At 35.6% G+C, this 14,108-nt stretch overlaps 1 protein-coding gene across 3 annotated transcripts in view; it reads left to right on the plus strand.

Moving 5' to 3' along the window:
- The window catches only part of LOC134716082 (OTU domain-containing protein 7B-like), a 40,359-nt gene that overhangs the window by 8,359 nt on the left and 17,892 nt on the right, over window positions 1-14,108 (plus strand). The window contains exons 1-2 of one of the 3 annotated variants that reach the window (XM_063578828.1): window positions 3,865-4,116; window positions 4,663-4,805. In XM_063578828.1, coding sequence (XP_063434898.1) covers window positions 4,727-4,805 — 79 coding nt within the window. In that variant the 5' untranslated portion in view covers window positions 3,865-4,116; window positions 4,663-4,726. Of the gene's footprint in view, window positions 1-3,864; window positions 4,117-4,662; window positions 4,806-4,919; window positions 4,960-14,108 lie in introns of those variants that run through there. The other 2 variants (XM_063578829.1, XM_063578830.1) reach the window with 2 other exon arrangements.

Genomic DNA, 14,108 nt, shown 5'->3' on the forward strand with positions numbered 1-14,108 from the left:
CCAAAGATTTACCAGGATGAACAAGAAACCAGGTTACAATCAGAGATTTACCTAAGTCAAACAGAGAGATATACCTGCAGTGTTCACTCAAAGATTTACCAGGATGAACCAGAAACCAGATTATAATCAGAGATTTACCTAAGTCAAACAGAGAGATACCTGCAGGGTTCAACCAAAGATTTGCCAGGATGAACAAGAAACCAGTTTACAATCAGAGATTTACCTGAGTCAAACAGAGAGATAGCAGGGTTCAACCAAAGATTTACCAGGATGAACAAGAAACCAGGTTACAATCAGAGATTTAACTGAGTCAAACAGAGATATCTGCAGGGTTCAACCAGAGATTTACCAGGATGAACAAGAAACCAGGTTACAATCAGAGATTTACCTAAGTCAAACAGAGAGATACCAAGGTTCAACCAAAGATTTACCAGGATGAACAAGAAACCAGGTTACAATCAGAGATTTACCTAAGTCAAACAGAGAGATACATGTACATGTACCAAGGTTCAACCAGAGATTTTACAGGATGAACAAGAAATACATGTATACCAGGTTACAATCAGAGATTCACCTAAGTCAAACAGAAAGATATCAGGGTTCAACCAAAGATTTCTAGAATCAATCAGAGATTTACCAGGGTCAACAAGATATATTCCAAGGTTTAACAAGAGATTAATCTGGGTCAACAAGAATTATCATATACCAGGGTTCAACCAGAGCATTACCAAGGTCAACAAGAGATAAACCAGGGTTTTACTAAAGATTTACCAGGGTCAATAAGAAAAAGATGTATACCAGGTTACAATCATATATTTACCTGAGTCAAACAGAAAGATACCAGGGTTCAACCAGAGATTTACCAGGATGAACAAGAAACCAGGTTACAATCAGAGGTTTACCTGAGTCAAACAGAGAGATACCAAGGTTCAACCAAAGATTTACCAGGATGAACAAGAAACCAGGTTACAATCAGAGATTTACCTAAGTCAAACAGAGAGATACCAAGGTTCAACTTAAGATTTACCAGGATGAACAAGAAACCAGGTTACAATCAGAGATTTACCTAAGTCAAACAGAGAGATACATGTACATGTACCAAGGTTCAACCAGAGATTTACCAGGATGAACAAGAAACACATGTATACCAGGTTACAATCAGAGATTCACCAAAGTCAAACAGAAAGATATCAGGGTTCACCCAGAGATTTCTAGAATCAATCAGAGATTTACCAGGGTCAACAAGATATATTCCAAGGTTTAACAAGAGATTAATCTGGGTCAACAAGAATTATCATATACCAGGGTTCAACCAGAGCATTACCAAGGTCAACAAGAGATAAACCAGGGTTTTACTAAAGATTTACCAGGGTCAATAAGAAAAAGATGTATACCAGGTTACAATCATATATTTACCTGAGTCAAACAGAAAGATACCAGGGTTCAACCAGAGATTTACCAGGATGAACAAGAAACCAGGTTACAATCAGAGGTTTACCTGAGTCAAACAGAGAGATACCAAGGTTCAACCAAAGATTTACCAGGATGAACAAGAAACCAGGTTACAATCAGAGATTTACCTAAGTCAAACAGAGAGATACCAAGGTTCAACTTAAGATTTACCAGGATGAACAAGAAACCAGGTTACAATCAGAGATTTACCTAAGTCAAACAGAGAGATACATGTACATGTACCAAGGTTCAACCAGAGATTTACCAGGATGAACAAGAAACACATGTATACCAGGTTACAATCAGAGATTCACCAAAGTCAAACAGAAAGATATCAGGGTTCACCCAGAGATTTCTAGAATCAATCAGAGATTTACCAGGGTCAACAAGATATATTCCAAGGTTTAACAAGAGATTAATCTGGGTCAACAAGAATTATCATATACCAGGGTTCAACCAGAGCATTACCAAGGTCAACAAGAGATAAACCAGGGTTTTACTAAAGATTTACCAGGGTCAATAAGAAAAAGATGTATACCAGGTTACAATCATATATTTACCTGAGTCAAACAGAAAGATACCAGGGTTCAACCAGAGATTTACCAGGATGAACAAGAAACCAGGTTACAATCAGAGGTTTACCTGAGTCAAACAGAAAGATACCAGGGTTCAACCAGAGATTTACCAGGATGAACAAGAAACCAGGTTACAATCAGAGGTTTACCTGAGTCAAACAGAAAGATACCAGGGTTCAACCAGAGATTTACCAGGATGAACAAGAAACCAGGTTACAATCAGAGGTTTACCTGAGTCAAACAGAAAGATACCAGGGTTCAACCAGAGATTTACCAGGATCAATAAAAAATACATGTATACCAGGTTGTCGCTATTTTGTGCATTTTTGTTTGATCTATTTTTCCGATAATTTTCAAATCATGCTACTCACTTAAGATGGAAAAATTATATCTAGAAACTAAGCAGGCACATGGTATTGCTAACGAAATTGACATGAAATTGACAAGGTTGTCATAGGTAAAATAGTGATAAACAGATTATCATTCATCTCAACTCGATTGCCTTACTTGCTTTCGCTTTCAGCTCAAACGATTATTTATAATTACAATCAGAGATTTGCCTGAGTCAAACAGAAAGATACCAGGGTTCAACCAGAGATTTACCAAAATCAACCAGAGATATTTTAACAGAGATCACCAAGCAACATAATTTACACTATACATGCAAGGAATAACTACATTTGGTTTATTTATTTACTTAATCCAGTCGTATATATGACGTACATGTACATGTATGTGAATAATAAAGACCATCTTGAAAATTCTTTTGTAAATATCTTCCCAGTTGATTCTTAAATACAAATAAATTTTGATATGATTTCTTGGCATATCTTTTGAAGGAGTTACTGCCCTTCTCATTTTGAAAAGAAGGAATTTAACAAAAACCAAAAGAGGAATGCACATTTAAAACTGAATGATTTTCTGTCTTGTCAGTTTTGATAGAACTGTGTCATATTTGTTATAATGCTAACTATTCCTTCAACATGCACATTATCTTATGGATTTGGAAACCAGAATCATTTTATAAAACTTGTTCATGCATGTACAAGTTTATATATATTGCCTGTTTCTTGTAAAGAATTAGACAGAATTTACACGTCATGTTAATGTTCCCAAAAAGTAACATGAAAATAAAGATATTCAATGCAACAAACATTGTGCAGTCTTAGATTGGGGTCACACTGTCCATGTGAACAAGTTTTCTGTGCACAAGTTTTATTGTTTAAAACTTTATAATAGCAACTAATTACTTAATATTTGACTTTTATTAATTCAGTTCTTTATTCAAGTTTCAACTATTACTTCCTCTTTTAATAAATTCACAAACTTTGTGATAAATGTTAGAAATTTAATATTTAACTTATTTCAAACTTTCTTAAACCTCTGTGTGAACTCCACTTCCTTAATTCTGTATTCTTTGTACAAGATTTATTTGGCTATTTTGTTTATCATATGCACATTTTTCTACCTACATTGAAAGAAGTATGTGACTTACCTATAGTTCTATTCTAGAAATCTGACAGAAAATTGGATTAACAATTAAAAAAAAATCATAGTGTAGGGTAAATTGAAAATATTGAAACAGGCTTGCATATATAGGTTCAGTTTTCTTCAATATAAAAGTTTTGAGTTCAAATGAAAGGCTAAGCTTTGAACCAGTGTCAAAAACCGGTTAAATGATCAGTACTTTATTATTCAATCCCAGCAATTATACTTGAATACATTGTACATTGAAGATTAATTATTTGGGTATTGATTATGACACACTGTTCATTCATAACAGTCTACCTTCCACTGTTACTTAAGATGATACATTAAATATAAAATGTTGTAAACTATTTATTGTTTGTCACATTAAATTAGTTATTTTTAAATGTGATTGAAATATTCTAATGTGAATCAGCCGAGTATGATCAAATAAAAACTTGTTTACACTGGAGTTCAGTAGCCGGTACATGGTTTATAAACATTGCCAAATGAATCATTTAAATGTATGACTTATTTGGACATGGTTTATGTATGTACATACATGTGTATAGATATATTTAAGGATTTGAAAACATTAAAACATCTTTTTAAAAATCTCCATGTAAGTGCAAGAGTTCATAGATGTTTTTTTATTTACAAATTTGCTGTACTGTGCACGTGCTTGCTGTAAAGAAATGGTGTACATTTTTACAAGCTAATAGACTAGATTTGTGGTGTACAAAAATTAAAGTCAAAAGATTCTTTTTGTTGTTAAAAATAACACATGAAAGATTTTTTTTTCTTTTGTTTTTTTCACACTTAAAACTCATAATTGAAGTTACGTTTATATTTCAATTTATACTGAGATGTTAAACCTCATTCATGATTTAATTTTAAGATAAAAGTAAAAATTTAAGCTTGATCTAATTTTGATTGCTTGACTTGCCCAAATTATGCTGAGATGTTCATCCCTATGTGTTAATTTTGAAATAAATGTTCCAGTTTAAGCTTTAGCTAATTTTTGTTTTTTTGACTCACCAAATTTTTTACCAGTTCTATATTTATTTATTTTTTTGTTGAAAGAAAGGGGGGTTGCTACCCTCATATGATCTACCACTGTTTATTGTTACAGAGTTTAAATTTTGAATCTCTTATATTTTATTTGTAGAAAATGCAAATGTGATAGTTAATTTGCTTGCAAAGATGAAATGAATCTAAAGAATTAAAAAGAAATGGAGAAACAAAGGTTGATGCAGCAGTTCTGTGACCGTGTCAACTGTGATCCTAGTGTGGCTCAAGAAATCCTCATAAGTAAGTCCAATTAGGTATATAAATGTGTGTGGACCGTGTCAACTGTGATCCTAGTGTGGCTCAAGAAATCCTCATAAGTAAGTCCAATTAGGTATATAAATGTGTGTGGACCGTGTCAACTGTGATCCTAGTGTGGCTCAAGAAATCCTCATAAGTAAGTCCAATTAGGTATATAAGACCACCTGAATGCATTAAACAAGACTTCATACAGTCTGTTTAAGTGTTACTGTTCTAAATCAATTTGTGTACATGTCTGCTCTCACTGCTAATTTCAAATAACATCCAGTCATAGAAGCAGTATCATGCATTGAACTTTATGGAAAACACTGCATGAAGTGCATAAGAAGTCTCAATCAGTATATTACAAATGAAGTTTGTGAAAAATTCTCTGCAAAAGCATGGGAAAATCTTCATTTCCGTCTGTTGAAATTCTGATTATATACTTAAATTTAACAATTAATTACAGTAATGTCAAAATTTGATGGAAGTTCAGAATTTACAAAGCTTTACAATGTAAAATGGTTAACTCTATAGGACTGTATTTTATTTTATAAAATTAATGAGTTGCTATAAAAGACATTTAGAATTTTGTATTGTAATCAGCAGTCGACACATTGTACTCTTACATGGATTTTATGTTGTAAGAAAATATTCAGATATTTAGTTTGGTATAATAGAAAATGCGTTTTTACTACTCTGGTCTGAAGTTTGTATCCAATATTGCATGTATCTGAGGAATTAAATTTCTGCTTTTATCACCAAATATTGAAAATAGATCTTGCTTAGTTTTGCTATAACAGTGAAGAGTAAAAAGTGTACTGGGATTGGTAAACTAATGGTATTTCATGACGAAAACATCACTTGTGGGTAACAACAACCATTAATTAAAGATAGAATAGAAAGAGTAAAGCTATCTGTCCCAAGTGAATAACATCTAATGTCTATATTGTGTGAAATCCAAGTTTATCTTGGTAGAATTATTGTATAATGTAAATATAATCAATAATATGATTGGTTGAAGACCAATTATGTCCCCTTTTTAGTACTGAGTTGGTATCATTAGGGGATCTATTGGGAGACTGGGACTGGGAGAGATAGTATACCTTTTATTGTATAAAAAAAAACTTGACATGTTATTAAATAATTATAGTGGGATTAAGGGTCACTAAGTTTCAATACTTAGTTCAAGAATAGCACAGCAAAGAATGAAATCCTACAGGTGGTTCTGTGTTGAGATATAGTCAAAATGAATATCAATTTATAGAAGAGAGAAATGCAATTTTGTACATGATTAACTACATTTTTACTTGAAATTTATTGGAAAATACTAGATACATGTATCTCAATATTAGGGAAGGGATCATTTAAACTTTTTTTAAAAATACATGTACTGTGTTGGCCTTTAATTTACATATATTCAAGATTGACATAGTCAAATTGTTCTTTTCCTCTTGATTTACTGATATGAAGATTGAATGTTTTGATGAAGTTATTCTTTGTGCCTCTTTTAATCAGTACCAGACAATAAAAACTGGTTTGCTCTTTAATTAGACTACAAATATTTCAATTGTATTTTATTAAATTCGGTGTATACATTTACTAGTAAATAAGAGAATCCTAAATTTTTGTCATTTATTATTTTAAGACCAGAGTTTAGGCAAAAAAATGATACATTTGTTTCTGCTTAAGAGCTGAAAAAATATGGTAGGTAGCTATAGGTAGGAAATATAATTTTTTAGCTGGTTACTACTAGGGACTGACTTTAACAGGGCTTGCTCCAAAATGGCATAATAAGTGTTAGAGTAGGCACCAAAAATTAGAGTAGGGGAAACACATAATTATATTTTTTGGCCTATGTGAAGATTATAGTCTGAGACTTATTTTTAATATTATTTGTTGAATCATAATCACTTAGTGGTTAAATTGAAAACCTTTGCTGCTTGAAAGTTGATGCAGTCATTCTTAATCAAACTGTCTATTGGTGAAGCAGACAAGTTTTCCCTGTGGATTTTTTTACATGTTTTATCAGAAAGCACATGGGCATAATTAGTTGAGCAGTGAAATTTCAGTTTTTTGAAGCAGCTCCTTTTGACCATAAATATTCCTGTTCCTGTTCCTATACAACTTAAAAATGAAAACAATGACATCTCTTTGGCATCAAAACAATGTGACGTCATAGTTATACTTTGGATGTCAAACATAACCACTAGACGTAGTTATACTTTTCATACACTTCTGAATGATTTAAATATGGACGAAAAGAAGATTTTGAAGGACACAATGTAGGTTTATTGTTCATGTTTTGAGAAATTATACACATAAAAAAATCAGAAAATTGGCTTTTCTATTAACGGACTGGTCCAATATGTGGAATCTAATCCTTCAAAATATTTGTCAATGTCCAATAAAATTTGTCCTTCCAAACATATTGCATTAGTAATACTGAAACATGAAAAAGATGATTTAAAGGTTAGGTGAACCATCAATAATGAAGAACTTTGATAGGGTAGTGATGCCCATTACTAATAATAAAACAGGGCTATTACCGTTATACTGCATGATCTTATTTTCCATTTTGAGCCTCTTTCTGTAGACAGAACTACATTTTGTAATTGGAATATATTGAAGGATATAGGACATGACAAATTATACCAAGAATGTTGTTTACCTTCTGACAATTCTATGATGGAATCTCAATGCTAATCACTTTAACAATAGCTCATATTCACCTGGAGCTCAATAAAAACTCAGTTACATTTGTGATTTATCGTCCGGGTCAACAAATAGAAGTTCAAAGAGTATGCTCTAGTTTTTGAGTTCAGTTATTTTTAAAAGCATTCTTTTGGCTTACTGGTATTACCATGTGATTAAGTAAGCTTTTTGAGCTTGATTTCAGTAATTGGTATCTTTGATATGGTACATGTATTAATAAGTACTTTTACCTGTGGTTTTGGCCACTTTAATACTAATATAATTTGTACAGTTTACTGAATTTTTTTGATTGTTTTTTACTGAACATGCTTCTATGTTCCTTTTGTTATTCTGCTGATTGTAAGAAAATAAATAATAAGCATGGGTATACTGTATATATGTTTTAAGGTTTGGTGCAAATACTTGTTAGTTCATTTTTTAACTACATGTCTGTACAAGCTCATTCCATTTGATGATTCAAAAGTAAAAGAGTATACGTAAACGTATATTGGTAAATGCTCCCTAAGAAAAAAGTATATTTATGACATTTTATTTGGTCAGAAGGTTCCTTTTATATAGTTTTACCCTTGTCCGAAATTTGCTAATTCCGAAATTCTGTCAGTCTATTATTCCGTCATTCCGCAACAAACCATTATACAGAGTTTTTTCTAAACACCTTCAGATATTGGGCTGATTTTTGGTATGTGAGTTAACCATGATGAGTTACAGCTACGCAAATTTTTGACGAATTTATGGGCTTTGGACTTTGATAAATTGTTGAAAATCAGTTAAACATACTTTTTTTCTAAACTCTTTCAGACGTTGGGATGATTTTTGGCATGTTAGTTAACCAAGATGAGTTACAAATCAAATTTAAGTTTTGTTCTGCTCCGTTAATTTTTGTCGAAATTACAGGCTATGGACTTTGATAAATTGTTGAAATTCACAGTTATACAGACTTTTTTTCTAAACCCTTTCAAATATTGGGCTGATTTTTGGTTTGTGAATTACTCATGATGAGTTATAGATCAAGTATAAGTTTTGTTCCGCTCCATTAATATTTGCCAAAATTAAGAGTTTACAACTTTGAGAATTGTTGAAAATCACATTTATACAGACTTTTTTTCTCCACATCTTGAGCTGATTTTTGATATGTGAGACTACCTGTGTCCATGTGTTATTGGTATTACAGATTTTTCGACTTTTTGAGACAGGGCCATTTGTGTCGCTTTGACACATCTAGTTTTATAGCTATAAATACGTTACCATCATAAATTCTGAGTGTAACCCCAATTGCGTCATAGGTCAGATGGAAAATCCCAACTAAAAATAAACGTATTCTCACTGGTCCGGACATATACCCCTGTTTGCCCATATTCTTCCATTCAATTTCCATCTGCGACATCGGTCACACGTGCACATCAAACAGATTCAACAGAGAAGTGTTTAGTTTTTTGAATAGCTTAATTGCTTTTCATATATATTGTGTATTTTATTGGAAATATATTCCCTTGTTTTGTTTAAATTTCTAAACAAATTATTTGTGTTTTTTTGACTAAAGTAAAATTTATTATGGACTTTAATTTGAATAGTCCGTATGTAAGTATTCCTGGTTCGGACTATCTCTTAGATGGGTCACTACCTTTAAGTCCCCCCCAAACTACCAGTACATTGACCGGAGTTTCGACAACGGTGTCTGGTAATGCTACCTATCCGACCCTTTCACAAGGTTCGGCCATGCATTTTGGGGGGGTACCTACGTCAACTTCGGTGACTCATACTTTATCTAGGTCTGTTAATTCAGCGGGTACTATTAGTTCTGTCCCAGGTACAGCTATGGGCTTGAACTTGCCAGGTTCTAGACCCCCATTATCCTATTGTGGGTATATGCTTCCCAACACGGGCACACAACCTTTACCCTCATGGTCTCAGCCACCTTGGCCACAGTCTTACCCTTATGGTGGGTTTATGCCAAACCAACCTGGTTTTTGGCCTTATAGGGACAATTTCTATGGTCCCCCTTCTGGGGTAGCTACTGCACCACCTTTAGCTCCTGCTCTACCCGTAGCAGTATCTTTGACTTCTGCAGTAGCTCCTTCTACCACGGTACCTGACTCTCAAGCTTCTAGTTCTTCACATGGTACTCAGGTTTCTGATCATGCATCACCTTTGGATGGTTTACAGAAGTTACTTTTAGACTTTGGTGAGTCTTTCAAGGCAGAATTCCATACTCTATCCAGTCGTATGACTCAACTGGAAAATAGAGTTTCTTCTCATCAACCTTCTCCAGCTAAGTCTGTAGAATGTGATGAGAGGGAGGATGACGAGCTTTCTGTTTCCCCTGGGAGTCATGAAAGGGCTTTCCTCACTGATGAGGATGTTGAAAGTTCTTCTTCTCCCAAGGTATCGAAGACGGCCCCTGAGCCTTCTTCTAAGTCAGCTCAACAACCTCCCACCAAGGAGACTGAGGATCCTCCTTCCTGGAAGGATCTTAGGGATAAGGTGTATACCTTGATGAGGGATGAAGCACATATCCCTTTTCTCTCTCCTTCCAAGCCGAAGAAACCTTCTTCAACTTTTGAGGCTTCCTGTGGTATTTCTCAGGATACTGTGACTTCTCACAATTCTTTTCCTGAATCTGGCCATATGGCTTTTGCTTTACAATTTATTAATGAAGGTATCGCTAATTCTGCTAGTGAAAAGGTTTCTAATAACAATATCTCAGGATTTGGAATGTCATCCTTTACTGATCAGGTTAAGTACAAGGATTCTGATATCTTTGATTCTTCACTGGGTAGACTTGTTCCCAGTTGTGACAAATCTATGTCATCTTTATTGGGAAAAAAGCCAGTAGATGGTCTTCGTCTCACTCAACCTGTTTGGTCAAAGACTGAGAATCTCCTTCGTAGTGCTTCTCAAGTTCTTGGCACAGCCGAACATTTTCTAGCTGCAACCGGACATTTGCTTAACAGCGAAGATTCGGTTGTTCCAGCAGAAGTACGATCCTTCTTACTTCAACTGGATAAAGCTTTAGGTTCATCTCAGTTGCTTTTAATGGGTTCTATTGCTAATTGCACCCTATCAAAAAGAGCAGAGTTTCTTGAAAACATTTTTATAGCTGAGCCTTTGAAAGATTCTTTACTGAAATCTCCACTCTCTGACAAGATGTTTGGTTTACCCTTACAGCGGGTTCAAGAGGAACTCAGCAAAAATCCTCCTCCAGTCAAAGTTAGTGTACAAGTTACTAATGGCAAGAGGTCGGTTAATGCTACATCTAGTTCTAATAGTACTTCTGCTTCAGGTGGTCCTCCTTCTTCTGCTAAGAAAAGGAAGAATAACTACGGCAAACCGCAGAACAAACCCAATAACTCAGGAAAAAGCTCAGGTAAGCCTTCTGGTGGTTTTAAGGGTTCCAAGAAACCTGGGTCTAGTACCTAGGTTCTTGCCCCCTCGTACGTTATTGACAGCTTCCCCAGGGGAAAATTTACAACAAGTTCCTCAAAAATCAATACCAGTAGGGGGGAGGTTAAGTTTTTTCCTAAATCAGTGGAAGAAAATTACCTCAGACTGTTATGTGCTGTCAATAATTCGAGGGGGATTAACACTTCAGTTCAAGAACCCACCTCCTCTATCTGCAGTTCCAATAAGTTTGTCTCATACACAAGACCCAGTCAAGTGTCAACTTCTGTCAGTAGAAGTGGACACTATGTTACAAAAAGCTGCAATAGAGGAGGTGTCGATCTTAACTCTGTCTCCGGGATTTTATTCCCGTCTTTTTCTGGTTCCAAAGAAGACTGGAGGAATGAGGCCAGTCATAGACCTATCTATTCTGAACAAATTTCTTATTGTTCCCCACTTCAAAATGGAAACAAACAGATCCATCAGGGCTTCAATCCTTCCGGGAATGTGGACTACTTCTCTGGATCTTTCAGACGCGTATTTCCACATTCCCATTTCCAAAACTTACAGGAAATACCTTCGCTTCGTTTGGAACAACAAAGTTTTCCAGTTCAAGGCTCTCCCTTTTGGCCTGTCTACAGCCCCTTTGGCGTTTACAAAAATCATGCAGGCTGCTATAGCTCACCTACATTCCCTGTCTATTCAGATTCATTCCTATCTGGACGATTCCCTTCTCAAGGAATTTTGCCCAATCAAATTGAGGGTTCAGACAGATTTGGTCATCAATTGTTTTCTGTCCCTAGGCTTCCTTATCTCTTGGAAAAAGTCAGAGATAATTCCGTCTCAAGACTTTGTTTTCCTGGGAGAACATTTCCTAACCAGTGTAGGCCTAGTCCTCCCACCAGAGGAGAAATTTACAAAACTATGTCAGAAAATACATTTATTCCTGACGGTTCAATCAGTCACAGCACGTCAATTCTTGCAACTTCTGGGTCTATTGAACTCTCTGGCAGATGTAATTCCATTGGGACGACTTCACATTCGTCCGCTTCAGTTTTATCTACACAAGTTATGGATTGCAGCTTCACAAGAATGGGAAGCATTGATTCCAATCACTCAGCCTTTATTTCCACACCTTCAATGGTGGTTAGTACGGGAAAATGTAATGAGGGGCCTATGTCTGTCCCCTCAAGTTCCCAGTCTAACATTATTCACAGATGCCTCCACCCTCGGTTGGGGAGCATATCTGGAGGGGCTTACAATCTCGGGAGTCTGGAGTCCAGATCTTTTGGAAGAGCATATCAATGTATTGGAAATGAAAGCAGTTCTGTTTGCACTGAATCATTTCCAAATGTCTCTAAAGAATCAGTCTGTCATTCTGGCCACGGACAACACAACAGTTGTAGCTTATCTCAAGAATCAGGGAGGAACTCATTCACCTTCTCTTTATCAGATAGCCAGAGACATTCTCCTTCTGTGTTTTCAACTCCAGGTTCATCTAGTGGTGAGACATATTGCGGGGCACCTCAATATTCTAGCCGACACTCTATCCAGATCTCTTGCTCCAGTAAACACGGAGTGGGAACTACTTCAAGTAGTTTTCAAAGCTGTGACTCTTCATTGGGGGTCACCTCAGATAGATCTGTTTGCGACCAGTCTCAATCACAAACTTCTAACATTTGTGTCTCCGGTTCCAGATCCAAAATCTTTTGCAGTAGACGCAATGAGCCTATCTTGGAAAGGAATGTTCGGGTACGCCTTCCCTCCTTTCAGGTTTCTCTCCCCAGTACTTCAGAAAATAGCAGGGGAAAATTGCAAGATCATAGTTATTGCTCCAGCATGGCCAAAACAGTCTTGGTTTCCAGACCTTCTGCGCCTATCATGTGCTTGTCCTCTAGTTCTACCTCTGAGACCAGACCTTCTGTCTCAAATCAAGGGCAAGGTTCTTTATCAAAATCCAGAAAAACTTCATCTACACGCCTGGCTTCTCTCAGGGTTAGCCTCAGAAAGAGAGGTTTTTCTGAAGGAGCAACCAAGCATCTCACAAAGTCTGTCAGAGACTCCACTAGCATTGTCTATGATGCAAAATGGTCAATCTTCTCAGATTGGTGTAGTGAGCGGGAAATTGATCCTTTCCAAGTCACTGTACAACAATTAGCAGACTTTCTAGTTTTTCTTTTTGAATCCAAAGGATTATGTCCCTCTACTTTTAAGGGATATAGATCAGCTATCTCAATAACTATTCATATTTCTGGTGGCCCAGATTTTGGAATCAATGAACATATTTCTCTTTTGGTTCGTAGTTTTAGTCTTGAAAGACCAAGACAAAAAACTTTAGTTCCTAAGTGGGACCTTGGACTAGTTTTATCCTTTTTAAAACTTCCTCCTTTTGAACCAGCAGAAACAATAGATTTAAGGTTTCTTTCCTATAAATGCTGTTTTCTTTTAGCTTTGGCTTCTGGACGGAGAAGGAGTGAAATCCATGCCTTCTCTATTTCTGATGCTTGCCTTCGATTTAACAGGGATAAATCTTCTGTTACTCTTTTAACGGATCCTGCTTTTTTGGCAAAGAATCAGATTCCAGATAAGGGTGCAGAACCAGTTGTGATTCCTGCACTCCCTAGCGATTCTATTTCTGTACTTTTATGTCCAGTAAGAATCCTTTCTATTTATCTGGAAAGAACGTGTAGTTTACGTTCTGTTTCTAACTCAAGACTCTTTATTCCTATTAAAAAAGGAATCTCAGATCTTTCTGTTAAAACTATTTCTACTTGGATATGCAAATGCATATCTTTAGCTTATGGTTCTTCTAAGGCAGAACTTTTAAATAGTTTTAATGTTAAAGCTCATGATGTTAGGGGTATCTCTACATCCTGGGCTCTGTTTAACAGTGCATCTTTGGAAGAGGTACTGTCTGCAGGTTTCTGGAGAAATGAGAACTCTTTTATATCTCACTACCTCCAATCTATGGCTACTTTTGCCGAGAGTTTATACTCTCTTGGACCTATAGTTTCAGCACAAAGATTGAACTTTCCTCCTGTTTCTTCTGTTACAGGGGATTCAGCTTTACGTTAGATTCTGTTACTCAGAATTTATGATGGTAACGTATTTATAGCTATAAAATATTCAAATTTTAAAGTAAATTTGGATTTTATTAGATAAATACTTACCATCATAAATTATAGGTCCCACCCACCTCCCCTTCATCCCCTT

The sequence above is a fragment of the Mytilus trossulus genome, chromosome 4 (genome assembly GCF_036588685.1).
Source record: "Mytilus trossulus isolate FHL-02 chromosome 4, PNRI_Mtr1.1.1.hap1, whole genome shotgun sequence".
In the NCBI taxonomy this organism is placed as follows: domain Eukaryota; kingdom Metazoa; phylum Mollusca; class Bivalvia; order Mytilida; family Mytilidae; genus Mytilus; species Mytilus trossulus.